The sequence below is a fragment of the Delphinus delphis genome, chromosome 9, assembly GCF_949987515.2.
Source record: "Delphinus delphis chromosome 9, mDelDel1.2, whole genome shotgun sequence".
NCBI lineage: Eukaryota > Metazoa > Chordata > Mammalia > Artiodactyla > Delphinidae > Delphinus > Delphinus delphis.
The window spans coordinates 79,669,498-79,685,626 of record NC_082691.1 but is presented as its reverse complement, the minus strand read 5'-3'; the positions used below and the strand labels follow the sequence as shown (position 1 = coordinate 79,685,626).

General features: G+C 43.5%; 1 protein-coding gene across 6 annotated transcripts in view; it reads left to right on the top strand.

The window, feature by feature from the left end:
- The first annotated feature begins 704 nt into the window (after nt 1-704).
- Nucleotides 705-16,129, top strand: part of CADPS2 (calcium dependent secretion activator 2) — a 487,000-nt gene continuing 471,575 nt past the window's right edge. For 4 of the 6 annotated variants that reach the window (XM_060020806.1, XM_060020805.1, XM_060020804.1 and 1 more), the window contains exon 1: nt 706-1,372. In XM_060020806.1, coding sequence (XP_059876789.1) covers nt 1,031-1,372 — 342 coding nt within the window. In that variant the 5' untranslated portion in view covers nt 706-1,030. Of the gene's footprint in view, nt 1,373-16,129 lie in introns of all 6 variants that reach the window. The other 2 variants (XM_060020810.1, XM_060020807.1) reach the window with 1 other exon arrangement.

Sequence of the window (16,129 nt, the reverse complement as noted above, 5' to 3'; positions counted from 1 at the left end):
CATACCAACCCAGAAAATAAAGCTATGTGTGAGCTGAAGCAGAGTGCCATTTCGCAGATATAAAACCGGTCTTACTCATGCATCTACAGGAATAAAGACAGTTTAAAAAGAAAGCCTCATGTATTTTGTTTTTGCTTTTCTTTTCAAGAATGTTCCTCTGACTTTTACAATTTGGACTTCAGCATAGCGTCAAACAGCAACAGAGCTGAGCGAGAGACTTTTTAAAGTCTCTTCTCCACGTTATTTGGCGGTAAACGGCTCTGGCCCCACTTTTCCGTGCTGGGGTTCAACCCTGGGTATCAAATTCGGGCTGGAGACTCACGTTCTGGCTGTTCCGCTCACCCGGGGAGGTGGAGAGGGCCAGCTCTCCTGCCCCACGTCCGCCTGTCCCTCAGGAAGCTTGCGGGAGAAAAGGGGATAGGTGGTGGTGGTGGTGGTGGTGTCACGGCAGTCCAAGCGTCCCGGGTGGGCGCACACAGAGCCACTGCGCTCAGCGCTCCGCATCTTTGCAAACTACGCGCCTGACACTCGGGCACTCGGCCAGGGTCGCGGCGGCGCCGGCGGCGCGCGCACGCGCACTCCGCGACCCCGTGCCCGCTCCTCAACCTTCCATTCCACGTGTTGCTTGTTGTAGGCGCCACAGGTTCCCCACCTGCACCCGGGCGCTCGGGCGGCTCCGCCTCGGCCGGCGGACGTTGGAGGACTACGGGGCTGGCGGGGCCCGGGCCAGCCGAGCAGTTCACCAGGCGCTCGGGCTCACCCCCGACGCTAACTCCGCCTATTTAATCCCGGCGGCTCCTCCACCCCCTCCGCTACCAGTCCTCCTCTCGGCTCCCGCCCGCCTCTTTCGCCCTGGTGGTAGGAAACACTCTTGGGTCTAACTCGACGTGTCCGGAAAGCCTCGGCCAGTTTCCCTTTCGTTCTGCGGCCGCTGCGGCCAGCCGCGCGGCTCCCTCAGACCCGCGGGCGCAGCGGCAGGGGGTGAGGCGCCTGGGGGCCGCGGGCCGAGCGGCGGGGTGCCCCGAGCACTATGCTGGACCCGTCTTCCAGCGAAGAGGAGTCGGAAGAGGGGTTGGAAGAGGAGAGCCGCGATGTGCTGGTGGCGGCCGGCGGCTCTCAGCGAGCGCAGCCGGCCCCGGCTCGGGAAGGGCGGCGGGACGCGGCAGGGCGCGCGGGCGGCGGCGGCGGCGCAGCCAGACCCGTGAGCCCGAGCCCCTCGGTGCTCAGCGAGGGGCGAGACGAGCCCGAACGGCTGCTGGACGAGGAGCAGGAGCGGAGGATCCGCCTGCAGCTCTACGTCTTCGTGGTGAGATGCATCGCGTACCCCTTCAACGCCAAGCAGCCCACCGACATGGCCCGGAGGCAGCAGAAGGTGAGTTGCCGGCAGGACCGGGCGTCTCTAGCCCCACTTCTTCCTCCCTGGGCTTTTCTGGGGCGCCTGCCCGTTGTCCTCCTGCAGGACACTGTATTTTTGTTAGTCTTGGAGGGCAAGGGAATCTTTGGAGGGAGGACGGTGCTTTAGCCCGCTTGGTATCAGGTTGCAATGGACGCATCTTCTCCCCCGCGGTGGGCAGAAGCTGTCAGCTTGGTCGGGACCGAGACCGACCTGACAGCCCGGCGGTGCGGCCGTTGCACCCGGCCGGGTGAGAACACAGCTCCCATCAACTTTAATTTCGAAGGGTAGTGGTGCATTCCTGTCCGCTTGGCCCTCCTGGAGCTGGGCTTTACCGTGGGTCTGAATGAGTGTGGAATCTGAACACTTCTGATAGCTAGGGAGAAGTCGTTTCTGGGGGAGAAGGTGTAGAAATGTTCCACGAAACAAAGCTAACTGGACAGGTTTTCCTGTATTGCTGTGTAACTAGGACATCAGATCCTAAGGAGGGAAGGTGCGCAGCTTTGGAGAGTTGCTGTGGGTTAGTAATTACCGGTCTCGGCGGGCCTAAGGAAACACGCTCTTGATGAAAAATAAAGGACTGGTTCATAACTACTTCATCACGAAAGCGCTTTTGTCCCCGTCCCCAAAGAGCTAAAGAGTTTCAGGTGAAATACCTGCCAACTTTAGTTTTAAAACAAGACCCCAGGGTCTAATAGTCTGTAGCAGACGAAAGTGATGACTCAAAATTGCCCGAATTGGGTGAATGTTTTCAATAGAAACTAAGAAATCTTGATAGAATGTTGAACCTAGACGATTCACCAGAAATCTGCACTAGCCCCCTTAGTTTGGGACAGGATGTGGAGACCCAGAGAGATTGTATTGTAATTTGTCCAAAGCATACCTAGTTGCATAGATGTTTGTTAGTTTTCTGAACCATTAACTTAAGCATGTGAAGCATTTCTTAGAAATTTGGAGCATTTCTGAATTGACTTGTGAGAAGCTGGTATTTCAGAGTAAATGCAGTCTTCCCATTACCCTCCCACCCCCATTTACCCAACCTCTTAAAACAGGCCTAAACCAAGCAGCTGTTTTGAATTGCTCCCTGGGAGTACTTAGGGGATGATTCGCTACAGTTGGTGGCTAATTACACAGATCCTTCAAATGCCTAACCCTCTAGGTAAGTTAGTCACAGAATGCTAGAGTTGGAAAAGACCTTGGGATCCAGGCAGGCCCTTCATTTTGGAGGAGAGAAGGATTTCTGAGTAACATTTTCTATTCCCTAACCAATTGGTATGATTGAAGCCACCATTTGTGAGGTCAGTTTTGAGTGCCCTGTGGAGTTTTTGTGAGCCTTCCATTTTGTTCCTGGGTGAGTACCACACTGTGTTATCCTTTGATTGCATTGGGTTGTATTACAGTCACCCAGTGCCTCTTAACTCTGTAGGTCAAGAGACTTTCATCTTCAGCAGTCACTCTTAAACTAAGTTTTTGTGTATGTTGTATGTAGTCATATAAGTTTATGAATATCATCCAGTCTCCAGTTTTAATATTCATATTGCATTTAAGTTTATTTTCGGTGTGTTAAAGTATAAAAATAACGTTTGGTGAAACTAAGGCTATTCCTGTCTGGAATATGATCACTGAAGATGCTTTTGCAAAGAGTCGCTTACTGGTAGCTGATTCTTACTGTACATACTTGTTGCGTTTTGTTAATGAAACAAACTCTCGCTTGTTCAAATAGGGCAGATTTTTCTGACACTCTTGTTTAAATAGAATGTTTCTCTAGAAATTATTTGAATAGGCAAACAGGTGCATTCACAATACCACTGAGGAGACCATTGTTATAACCTCCTTCAGGCATCACCAAAAATAATTCCAAACTGCAAAAACGACGCAAAACATTGCGTATGTTCTGTACAAAAATACTTAAGACTGCTTGGAAATTTCTATTTTCTAAATATTGAGAGCATTAAATGCTGTGAGATGAAGTTTTGTGACTTATTCTTATATTTTAAGGGGGAGGCCCCCAAACAACTTAAGTGTTTCCCTTATTCAAACTTATTCAAAAGGCTCCCCACTTTTTTTTTTTTTTTTAACAAGTTGCTTGTTAAAGGGAGCTGGAGCAATTCTTGGCAGTCGGGTTTCCTCCCAGGACAAAATGAAATGGGAATTTAACTATATTCCTCCGGATTTGATGCACAAGCCAATAATTAATGACAAAAACTTTGTTCTTGAAGTATACAGTTGGGTTATATAAAAGAAGTAACAGGATAATTGCAAAATCACTAATCCATTGTGTGTGTGTATATATATATATATATATATTTTTTTTTTTTTTGCGGTATGCGGGCCTCTCACTGTTGTGGCCTCTCTCGTTGCGGAGCACAGGCTCTGGACGCGCAGGTTCAGCGGCCATGGCTCACGGACCTAGCCGCTCCGTAGCATGTGGGATTTTCCCGGACCTGGGCACGAACCCATGTCCCCTGCATCGGCAGGCGGACTCCCAACCACTGCGCCACCAGGGAAGCCCCCATTGTATATTTTTATTCTGTATCTTCAAGTAGTCAGACATCTAGTAGAAGGATTTAATAGCTTGAATTGTTGTAATTGAAATGCATATTGCTGCTTACTCACTTCTAACTTCAAGAATTTAGAAACTCAGAAATTGAGATTTGAAAGGGTCCTCATCTTATAAATGAAGAAAATTAATCACAGGAAGATAAAAGCCTTATCCTGGCAGTCAAAGCTGTCTCACTAGTAGGGTTGGTGGGTTTCTGTGAACCAACTGAGCTGCACTGTTTTTTGTTTTCCCACTTGGCTAAGATGGCCCACAAAGCTAGTAGGAGGTTGTATCCACGAGCTGAAAAAGCTTAATAGCGTTAAGCTCAGTTGACTAAAACATGTCTGTCTTTGCTTTTGGCTGGAAAATTTCAGCTTAGAAGAATAATGGTGGTTAGCTTATGCCAGTCTGATAACTTCAGGCTTTACAGAAAACTCTGGGAGGAGTGTAGACCAGGCACTGACAACGCCTTGTACCGGGTGGTCACACCACCTAAACGGTTCACACATGCTACCAATGTGGAGTAACAAACAGCCAATGGCAAAAATGACCAGCTGTGAATAATGCTTAAGCCTCTGATGCTTATTTACGTTGATTACCTTTGCACCATCAGCTAACAGTGATAATGATGAACCTTGGATGATTCTAGATCATTGGTTAAAGGTGGGATCAGCGTTGAAACTAGGAAACAACAATGATGCAGTTAAAGCTAATCAGTTATTGCTTAATAAAGGCAATTTGTCGAACCTTTGGAAAACATTGAGACGCTGAAGGAAAAATAAAGTCCATGGTGGTTAGAAGGTAGGGAGAATCTGAGAAACATAATGACTACCATAGAAGAGGTTAAGTATGTTCCATAGATGTGGTTTACAGATTGCAGGTCTCAGTTTATAACGATTTCAGGTGTGCATGACTTAAAGCGCTCACAGTTTTGGTTGGCTAGTCGATAGGTTTCTAGTCAGTAGCTGCTTTGTTCATTATTTGTTTTATTAAATTTAGTAAGTCAGATGTTGAAGCCAACTACCTTAAACTAGAAATAATGAAGAGGGAATCAAAAAGACTAAAATGGTATCTAATAACTTAACATGTGATTCATCTGCCCTTGTTCTTTGCATTTTTATGTGTCACTGTAATCTCACTAAACTGCCTTAAACCTGCTTATATAATCACTCCCACCACTTTGCATAATTTTCCACACTAAGTTTGAGAAATGTATACAAATAATGTGAAATTGCAGACGGTGGGGAAGTAATCTCCTTTGGTAGAACCGATCAGGAAGAGAGCACTGTGGGGAAATAGCATTGGGGGAAATAATACACAGTGGGTTCTGCACTTGGCACGTCTGAGTGTTTATACTGCAGTAAAGTGGCCACTTTTATCCCTCTTTGGAAATGGCAGTACTTTCTGTAGCTTAAAAAAAAATGTTCTTACTGCTTAGGTGATCCCCAGGCTCAGAAAAGACAATTTTATGAAAAAATGAGCTAGATTTACAAAGGCCAGGAATCACTTACCTTATGCTAGGGGTCATTGTTCCTTAGTGCTATGTTGTGCCATCTTTGGGGCCTAAGATACGACTGTAGCCTGATGTATTCTCAGCGTAGTGCATGATGTATAAGAACCTAGTTAAATGCTTGTTGGATAGGAAGTGTCAGATTTAGTCCCTGTCTCGAGGAATTAGGGAGGTATAGGGTGGAGGCAAGAATATAAAGGCAAAGAGTCAACCTCTCTTCTGTGGAAATTAACGTTCCTAAACATGTTTTGAGACCACCAGGCCTCACCCCACCCTCTGTAAAGAAAGCCATAAAAAGGGTAATACCTGTTGGCATAGAACTAATGACTTCGAAGAGAAGACTGTCCCAATGCCACAACCAAATCCGAGAGACAAGCAGTGTAGAAGCCCCACAGCATGCCTTGCTCTCTTGCTTGCAGGTGTCCAGGAGATGTGGTGATAGTCTAAAAAGCCCACCCTCTCAGGGAGTTAGGCTAATTCATGCTTTGCTCCTTGCGCTTTGGTACTTTATGGTGCAGAAGGGATGGGTTATGTTGTTGGCTGCTTTTAATATGGAGCACATTGTCCTGTGGGGAGTGAGTTGGAAACCACACATTAGAGTGAAACCTCAGACTGGACTTTATCTCAGAGAAAAAAAATGCTGCTTGTTTCAATTGATTCATCTATCCCTCCGCAGGGTGTCTTGAGACCGCGGCACTTAATTTGGTGGAATGAGTTGTGCTAATGAGAACTGAAATGGATTAAGCGATATTGGAGTTCGCTTCTTTCAGAAATGAAATCAGCTGTAATTTTGGTTTACGTTTACTGCTTATAAAGTGAAGTAAAATATTGTTATGCTGTGTGTTCCCTCTATTAAATGGAAGCAGTTCCCTTCATTTCTACACTCACAAGATAAATGGCATAGTTTGTAAAGTCATGAAAGACCTTCAAAACAAAATTAAGAAACCCAATTGTCAGGCTGTTAAGTATGGGAATTCTGAATGGAAAATTCTACCAGTTATTGTTTTCTAGTGAGGCAGGCCTCTTTTGAGTTATTGTGCTACTTTTTATGCATTTCAGATTAGACCTTTCTTTGGCAAAGAGGGTGGGTTGCATAGTCATGTGTTATTGCCATTTCAGTTTTTAGGCCAGGAAGAAAACTAATGATTGTAAATAGAATAGCATTGGAACAAATGATATTGTTCCAAAGCTTTAAGAGGATTCAAGAAGCTAATCATGGAACTGTCCCAAATCTGTAACATGTCACCTTAGGACCAGTGTTTAAGTTACCTAAGGATTTTGATATGATTTCCTTTTTTTAAAGAAAAAAAAAAAGAAAAAAAAACCCCTGGGATTCTTATCCTTAGCTGCACATTAGAATCACCTGGAGAGCTTTTAAAAATCAGAGTGAAGTGAGTCAGAAAGAGAAAAACAAATATCGTGTATTAACGCATATATGTGGAACCTAGAAAAATGGTACAGATGAACCAGTTTGCAGGGCAGAAATAGAGACACCGTTATAGAGAACAAACGTACGGACACCAAGGGGGGAAAGCGGGGTGGTGGTGGTGGTGGGATGAATTGGGAGATTGGGATTGACGTATATACACTAATATGTATAAAATGGTTAATAAGAACCTGCTGTATAAAAAATAAATCAAAATTCAAAAATTCAAAAAAAAAATCCCATTATCCAGGTTGTACCCCAGACTAATTAAACCAATCTCTGGGTTAGAGTCGTAAAGCTTCCCAGGTGATACCAGTGTACGATCAGACTTGATAATCCCTGTTTTAAAGGGAAACTACAGGAAAATGCCTTAGTTTATGGCTTATTTTCACCTAGGCAAGGTGAAAGTATAATATTTGCAATAATGAGTGAGATTACTGAGTAATTAAACCCGTTTTACATATTGAGGAAAAGGTAATGGGGTGCTCTAGGCAAGGAACAAAAAACATCTAAATATTTTAGACTCTATTGAACCAATACAGTGGGAGGACAGTGCGTATTTAGACTTTTAAAAGGTCTTTAATTTGCTGATATGCTGGAGGCTATTGAACTACATTATCAATTGTGTAATTTATTCGTTACAAAACCACAGATAGATCACAGTGTTTGCAACGGGAAATATAGGAGGGTAAGCCTGAGCGTTTACCATTACAAAATGAACTGGAAAGGAGAATCTAGTGAAATCTCCAAGTTGGAGTTGACCCTGAGCAATGTCTAACTGAAGAGTGAATTTCACAGTGGTCTGGTCTTACAAGATCATTAGCAGGTGGAATGTTTTTTCAGTGTGTGCAGTAGGAATGCATATGGGTTTTTCAAAAAGTAAACCTTAGAAGTCATTCTCTAGTAATTGTTTTAAGTGAAGTAATTAAAAACTAAGGACTTATCTAAGAGTGTCTTTATTTTTGTGCTATTTCCAAAACTCTAATGTTAGGTTAGACAGTAAGGAAAGCCCCTGTTTTTCTCAGATTGCACAATGGGTTAAGTCCTTTGTATTTGGGAGCCTTCTGCTTTGTAGAGCATCCTTGATGCTTTGCTTTGCTTCTTGAAATTTTATCACATTGCTTTGTAAACTTTATGGTTTGAATATTTTCATTTTATAACTTTCGAGTTAGGAATGAATTTTTGTGATGAAAATGTTACTGGGACAAAGGGTATGAATAATTAAAAGGCTATCCTTCTCAGTCTGATAGCTGAGGTGGTATTTAATTTGCTCATTTCTGATTGCTTGGGAGGATGAATGTATATGATCTAATATCCTATTCCTACTTCTCTATTGAGATTTAGGTGTCACTTATTAATGTGTCCCCGTCCTCGGTATGTTGAAGGTAGCATTCCTTTGTGGAGGGTGTTTCTATAGTCTGCCTTTCTGCCTTTTGTTTCGTTTTTTAGATAGAATTCAGTTGATCTTAAAAACTTATTTCTAATTTATATTCTTGGCTAATAAGTTTCCCATCTTGAATTAAAATTTGAATCAAGGAATTGACTTTTTTCCCCCAAATAGCTAAGCAATTCTTGAAGCCTAACTTTTGATTAAGCTCTACTTCAATTACTAAGGTGTTAGACCAAATCATTTATATTCTTTCCTTCATTAATTCATTGATCAAATATTTATTGAGCCCCTAGTATGTGAGTTTAACTACAAAATGTTCTGAGACTAGAGAATAAAACAAGCAGAAAATTTCTCATGGGATAATGTTCAGTGATGTATAGACTATTTGTATGTATTTCGCTTTATATCTGTTTCTAGGCTACCTATTCTAATTCATTAATCTACTACTTTTTCCTACTGCTAATACCATAATTATGATCTTACCATATTTTAATATCTGATGGAAATCACTTTGGCTTCAGAGGGCCTGGGCTTCATTATTTTCTATTCATTCACTGTGTGAGCAAGGCATTTCATGTCTCTGGGCCCTGGGTTTTTCATTTGTAAAATGGGGATAATGACCTCATAGTATTCCTGTTCTGATTAAATGAAGTGATACATATAAAGTGCTTAGTATAGTGCCTACTGCATGGATGTGCTCCAAATTAGGTGCTATCATTTTTAATTTAATCTTGTTTAGGAAACTATATTTTATTACATTCAGTCTTCTAGGAACATAGCATATCTTTTTTTTTTTTTTTTTTTTTTTTTTTTTGCGGTATGCGGGCCTCTCACTGTTGTGGCCTCTCCCGTTGCGGAGCACAGGCTCTGGACGCGCAGGTTCAGTGGCCATGGCTCATGGGCCTAGCCGCTCCGCGGCATGTGGGATCTTCCCGGACCAGGGCACGAACCCGTGTCGCCTAACTGCAGGCGGACTCCCAACCACTGTGCCACCGGGGAAGCCCAGCATATCTCTTTAGTTAAGCTTCTTATGTCTTTGTGATGTTTTGCATTTTCATTATATAGAACCTTTGCATTTATACTTAATAATTATAATTATTTTTAAGCATTTTATAATTTTTGTTTTTACTGTGACATCCTTCCCTGTTTTATTATGGATAAATGTAAAACTCTAATTTTTGTTACAGCTGGTTATATTACAGTACACTACTGACTGAGTAATTAGTACTTTATTCTTCTAGAATTTCTAAGTAGGTGGTTGAGTCATCTGCTAATAGTTATAACTTTTGTCTGGTCCAGTAGCTGTACCTCTTTTGTTTCACAGGGCAACTGTCCTAATACAATGTCTAGAAGAGTATGTGTACTTGTTGCCAATACCTTAGGCTTGGTCCAGGCTTTCCTGGGAATGCTTTTGGTATTCTACCAGTGAATATAGTGTTGGTTAGTGTTTTAGGATAATTCTGTTTTTATTACGTTAAGAGGATAAAATGTCAGGAATGGACTCTGAATGTTATCAGATTTCTGCATCAATTGAGGTGATTGACTAGTTTTATTTTACTGATGTGACATATTTCTAGGTTCTTATTAAACCATGTTTGCATTGCTAGGGTAACCCCTATTATACGTGAACTTTTGAAACAATTGACTCATGAAATGAACTACATCCAGAACCTATTTTTGATTTTTTCCTTTCCCTAGCCTATTAGATTTTTCTTCTTATTCCAGATTCAATTGTGATGATTGCATAATTTCAGAAAATTGGCCAATTCTAGATTTTCATGTATATTAACATAGAGTTGGGCATATTTCTCACTTATTTTCTTAATCTTTAATGTTAGTTTTAAGTCTTCAGATTTTTTCCTTAAAAAAAAAAATTCACGGGAAGACCTTCAAGATGGTGGAGGAGTAAGACGTGGAAATCACCTTCCTCCCCACAAATACATCAGAAATACATCTACATGTGGAACAACTCCTACAGAACACCTACTGAACGCTGGCAGAAGACCTCAGACTTCCCAAAAGGCAAGAAACTCCCCACATACCTGTGTAGGGCAAAAGAAAAAAGAGACAAAAGAATAGGGATGGGACCTGCACCTCTGGGAGGGAGCCGTGAAGGAGGAAAGGTTTCCACACACTAGGAAGGCCCTTCACTGGCGGAGACGGGGGTTGTGGTGGGGGGGGAAGCTTTGGAGCCACGGAGGAGAGCGCAGCAGTGGGGGTGCAGAGGGCAAAGTGGAGAGATTCCTGCCCAGAGGATCGGTGCCGACCAGCACTCACCAGCCCGAGGAGCTTGTCTGCTCAGCCGCCGGGGCGGGCGAGGGCTGGGAGCTGAGGCTTGGGCTTCGGAGGTCGGATCCCAGGGAGAGAACTGGGCTTGGCTGCGTGAACACAGCCTGAAGGGGGCTAGTGCGCCATGGCTAGCCGGGAGGGAGTCAGGGAAAAGGTCTGGACTTGCCTAAGAGGCAAGACACCATTGTTTTGGGTGCGCGAGGAGAGGGGATTCAGAGCACCGCTTAAACGAGCTCCAGAGACGGGCGTGAGCCACGGCTATCAGCATGGACCCCAGAGACGGGCATGAGATGCTAAGGCTGCTGCTGCAGCCACCAAGAAGCCTGTGTGCGAGCACAGGTCACTATCCGCACCTCCCTTCCGGGGAGCCTGTGCAGCCCGCCACTGCCAGGGTCCCGGGATCCAGGGACAACTTCCGAGGGAGAACGCACAGCGCGCCTTGAGCTGGTGCAAAGTCATGCCGGCGTCTACTGCCTCAGGCTCGCCCCGCATCCGTACCCCTCCCTCTCCCTGGCCTGCGTGAGCCAGAGCCCCCGAATCAGCTGCTCCTTTAACCCCATCCTGTCTGAGCGAAGACCAGACGCCCTCAGGCGACCTACACGCAGAAGCGGGTCCAAATTCAAAACTGAACCCCAGGAGCTGTGCGAACAAAGAAGAGAAAGGGAAGTCTCTCCCAGCAGCCTCAGGAGCAGCGGATTAAAGCTCCACAGTCAACTTGATGTACTTGCATCTGTGGAATACCTGAGTAGACAACGAATCACCTAAAAATTGAGGCAGTGGACTTTGGGAGCAACTGTAGACTTGGGGGTTTGCTTTCTGCATCTAATTTGCTTTTGGTTTTCGTTTATCTTAGTTTAGTATTTAGAGTTTATTATCATTGGTAGATTTGTTTATTGATTTGGTTGCTCTCTTCCTTTTTTTTAAAATATATAGATTATATACTTTTTTCCTTTTTTCTCTTTGTGAGTGTATATGTATGCTGCTTTGTGTGATTCTGTCTGTATAGCTTTACTTTTACCATTTGTCCTAGAGTTCTGTCTGTCCTTTTTTTTTTTTTTTTTAGTATAGTTTTTAGTGCTGGTTATCATTGTTGGATTTGTTTTTTGGTTTGGTTGCTCTCTCCGTTCTTTCTTTTAAATTTTAAAAAATTTTAATAACACTATTTTCTTTTCTTTTTTTCTTTTTTTTCTCCCTTTTCTTCTGAGCCTGACAGGGCTGACAGGGTAACTGACAGGGCCATGGTGCTCTGGCTGGGTGTCAGGCCTGTGCCTCTGTGGTGGGAGAACCGAGTTCAGGACTTTGGTCCACCAGAGACCTCCCAGCTCCACATAATATCAAATGGCTGGAGCTCTCCCAGAGATCACCTTCTCAATGCTAAGACCCAGCTCCCCTCAACGACCAGCAGGCTACAGTGCTGGACACCCTATGCCAAACAACTAGCAAGGCAGGAACACAATCCCACCCATTAGGTGAGAGGCTGCCTAAAATCATGATAAGGTCACAGACATCCCAGAACACACCACCAGACATAGTACTGCCCACCAGAAAGACAAGATCCAGCCTCATCCACCAGAACACAGGCACCAGTCCCCTCCACCAGGAAGCCTGCACAAGCCACTGAACCAACCTTAGCCACTGGGGGCAGACACCAAAAACAACGGGAACTACGAACCTGCAGCTTGCGAAAAGGAGATCCCAAACACAGTAAGTTAAGAAAAATGAGAAGACAGAGAAACACACAGCAGATGAAGGAGCAAGGTAAAAACCCACCAGAGCTAACAAATGAAGAGTAAATACGCAGTCTACCTGAAAAAGAATTCAGAGTAATGATAGTAAAGATGATCCAAAATCTTGGAAATAGAATTGAGAGAATATAAGAAACATTTAACAAGGACCTAGAAGAACTAAAGAGCAAACAAACAATGATGAACAACATAATAAATGAAATTAAAAATTCTCCAGAAGGAATCAATAGAATAAATGAAGCAGAAGAATGGATAAGTGACCTGGAAGATAAAATAGTGGAAATAACTACTGCAGAGCAGAATAAAGAAAAAAGAATGAAAAGAATTGACATTCTCAGACCTCTGGGAAGACATTAAATGTACCAACATTCGAATTATAGGGGTCCCAGAAGAAGGGAAAAAGAAAGGGACTGAGAAAATATTGGAGGAGATTCTAGTTGAAAACTTCCCTAATACGGGAAATAGTCAATCAAGTCCAGGAAGCACAGAGAGTCCATACAGGATAAATCCAAGGATTTATTCTACTCATTCTACGGGGCTGCCATCACCCTGATACCAAAACCAGACAAAGATGTCACAAAAAAAGAAAACTACAGGCCAGTATCACTGATGAACATAGATGCAAAAATCCTAGGAAGTGATGAGTCTGGAGAGGTAGGCACGGGGTAGCTTATGTAAGTTCTTTAGGCCATGGGAAGATCAGACTTTAAGCAGGGTGGGGAGCTGTTGAGTATTGAGCAGGTTCAAAAAGTGATCTGATTAAGATTCTAAAATAGTCCGTACCTGAGAAGATCCAGTGCCACTACATGGCACAACTCCAGGGGCCACCATTTACGTGGAATTTAGGGCAACGCCTGAAGCATCGTCCAGCCTTGAGAATAGATTGTCGAGGCAAGAGTGGAAGCTGGAAGACCAATTGAGAGATTGTGGCAATGGTTCCGGTCTGAAGAGGGTGGTAGCCTCGGGTAGTATAGGATATAGGTAGTATTTTCTCACCATTTAAGTTCGTGAATATATTATAAATGGACCATATGGTAATAGTGTTATTTTGAAGATGATAATGTGCTAAATCTATTTATGCTATTAAATAAAACATATTCATGTGGTTAAAAATTGAAGCCTTGCAGAACTTGGAATAAAAAGCTGTCTCCTGTCCCATTTCTCCCCAACCCCAGTTACATTTCCTGAGAGAACCCTTTTGACTCTTCCCTATGTTTTTAACTCTTCCGGCGAATCCTTTGTAAATTGAAATAAGATGCACAAACCACTTTTCGTCCTCCATCCTCCTCAGACTCCAGCCATTACTTCCTGTAGAAGGGGCAGGGTGGGGAGATCAAGCCCACTTACAAGCATCTGGCTCCTTTCTTCTACTTGGAAGGTGGTTAGTTACCATTATTAGTCTGCTAGTTGACCCCAGTATGTTCTCCCCTCCTTACAAGCCACAGACTTTTTAGTTGGGAGCATGGTTACCTTTTCTCATCTTCTCCCCGCTTTTTTTTTTTTTTTTTTTTTTGTTAACCGTGGCACTGGGTGTGCTTGTCTGCAGAGAATGTGGGTCGAGAGCACAGCCCGGGGGATGTCGACTTTATTTCTCGCACATGAGAACAGGACTGGGTCTGTTCTCACGACGAATTGCACAGGCAATGTCTCTGTTCTTAAAGAATTCAAGAAGACAGGCTACATGTGGCTGAGATTTTGCTGAGAAGAGCAGAAAGTGAGTCTTGCCAGACTAGGAGCAAGTATGTGGCAGACGGACTGTTGCCCCAGATTGTTCTCCTGATGGCTCTGAACAGTATGTAACAATCAGGGTCTGTTGTCTTTTCCAGCTTCTTGTGGCTGGATAGAGCTAAAAGACTAAGTTCAGGCAAGTGGGGTATGAATGGAAGTGCCCTGTGCAAACCTTATAGGCCATTCCTTGGAAAGAGGGGCACATCCGCCCTTTTTCCACTGGCTGGAATCCCCACGTCAGTCATTAGAGCAGCCATTTGAATAAGGACATGCTGCCTGCTGAGAGCAGAACATGTCTGAAGGAGCCTGGCGCCCTGAAAGCTTTGCAGGGGAGAGCTGCCACATGCTCAGGTCTCAGAGAAAATGAACTTCTGTCATGTTTATGCTAATCTTAAGTGATTTTAATTATAGTCTGTTATATCCACATCATACCTACACTTAGCTTTTTAATTTACGTAATATACTCACCCCTTTTATTTCTCCGTTTTTCCTCTGTAGACCTTATAGTTGTACTATTTCTGCTATGAGTGTTAATTACCTGATGCTCATTTCCCCTCCTCCTCTTTGCTAAGTTTTCAGCTCTAGCTTCCCTGGCAGCTGTGGGTGGCCATGTGACATAGGTTCTGGTGTATGAGACAGGAGACAGTCATCTTGTGACTGAGGAAGATGCTAAGGGAATGAGAGATGCTGGGTCAGACGCACTTGATTCTGAAACCATTGCCAGTCGCCCCTGCATCCAGACATTTCTGTGAGGAAAATACCCTCCCAAGGTTGCTAATCTACTTTATGTTTAAGAATCATTAAGTAAGAACGATTTTTATGGTAAGAATCGTTAAGTTCTCTGCTCTTTGAGTAGTTGCTTCTAGAAATTCAAGGCCATTTAATGGAGTTTACATCATCAAGACTATTTTTCACTGCAAAACCACATAATGTACTTGGTTGCATTTCTTAAAATTTTATTTTTCTTGGGGTCTTTTTTTTCTTCTTTACCCATCTTGTCTCCCTTCATTGCTTCCTTAAGTTGTCCAGAATTATAAACCGGTGCCTATCAACAGTGATGGTAATAACCCTTAGCAGACATTTTAAAAAGTATGGGGTGTTTTTGATTTTCTCGGTTGACTGGGGGCTTGCCACTGGTATTTAGGGGGTGGGATCCAAGGATTCTAGAAATCCTGGAATGCATGCTGTATTGTCCGTCACACATGGCATTTGAATGCCGTGTTGGACATTTCTGTAGTTAAAGCCGGTTTATAATTATTTGAGCCTAGAGCATAACTCTTCATCTACAAAATGCAAAGTTTTTTTGCATGGGTTTACTAAGTTATTTTTCTAGTGCGACAACTTCCGGGTAAATTGAAGGAAGATTGAACTTTGTCAGGAACTTTCCTGAGAATTGCTTTTTTTTTTTTTTTTTTTTGCGGTACGTGGGCCTCTCCCTGCTGTGGCCTCTCCCGTTGCGGAGCACAGGCTCCAGATGCGCAGGCTCAGTGGTCATGGCTCACGGGCCCAGCCGCTCCGCGGCATGTGGGATTTTCCCGGACCGGGGCACGAACCCGTGTCCCCTGCATCGGCAGGCGGACTCTCAACCACTGCGCCACCAGGGAAGCCCATTGCTCACTATTTTGAAAAATGTCACCAACAGTAATGATGCTTCTGATACTGTGTTGCCAATACAAGGTGCTTGTGTCAGCCTTCATTTTCAGTTGTCACATTCTCCTTGATTTTATGGATACATATATAAAAACTTCTTAGCCCTTATTTCAAAATGTCAGCACTCTGTTTTTGATAAATTTCAGTTAAATATTGCCTAACTTCCCTTAAGTTCTGACTTCTTCATTATGTAAGACTAGATGCATACATCCACTATCTTGTAGACCAGCTACGCCTAAGCATTTACATACTAATATACATGTTATTTCAGTTACTTTGTTTCTGTTCCCGTTAGGATGTTATATTTTTGAAAACGGGTCTGGGCAGGTAATATACCTAGGGATAAATTTCATTGCTGCATAGCAAAAGGGTTATTGTTCTGTTTTTTGCATTTATAGGGGGTTTATTAGTTAGGGCCCAGTAGGAGATAGCCTGTTCCACTCCAAGGGACAGTTC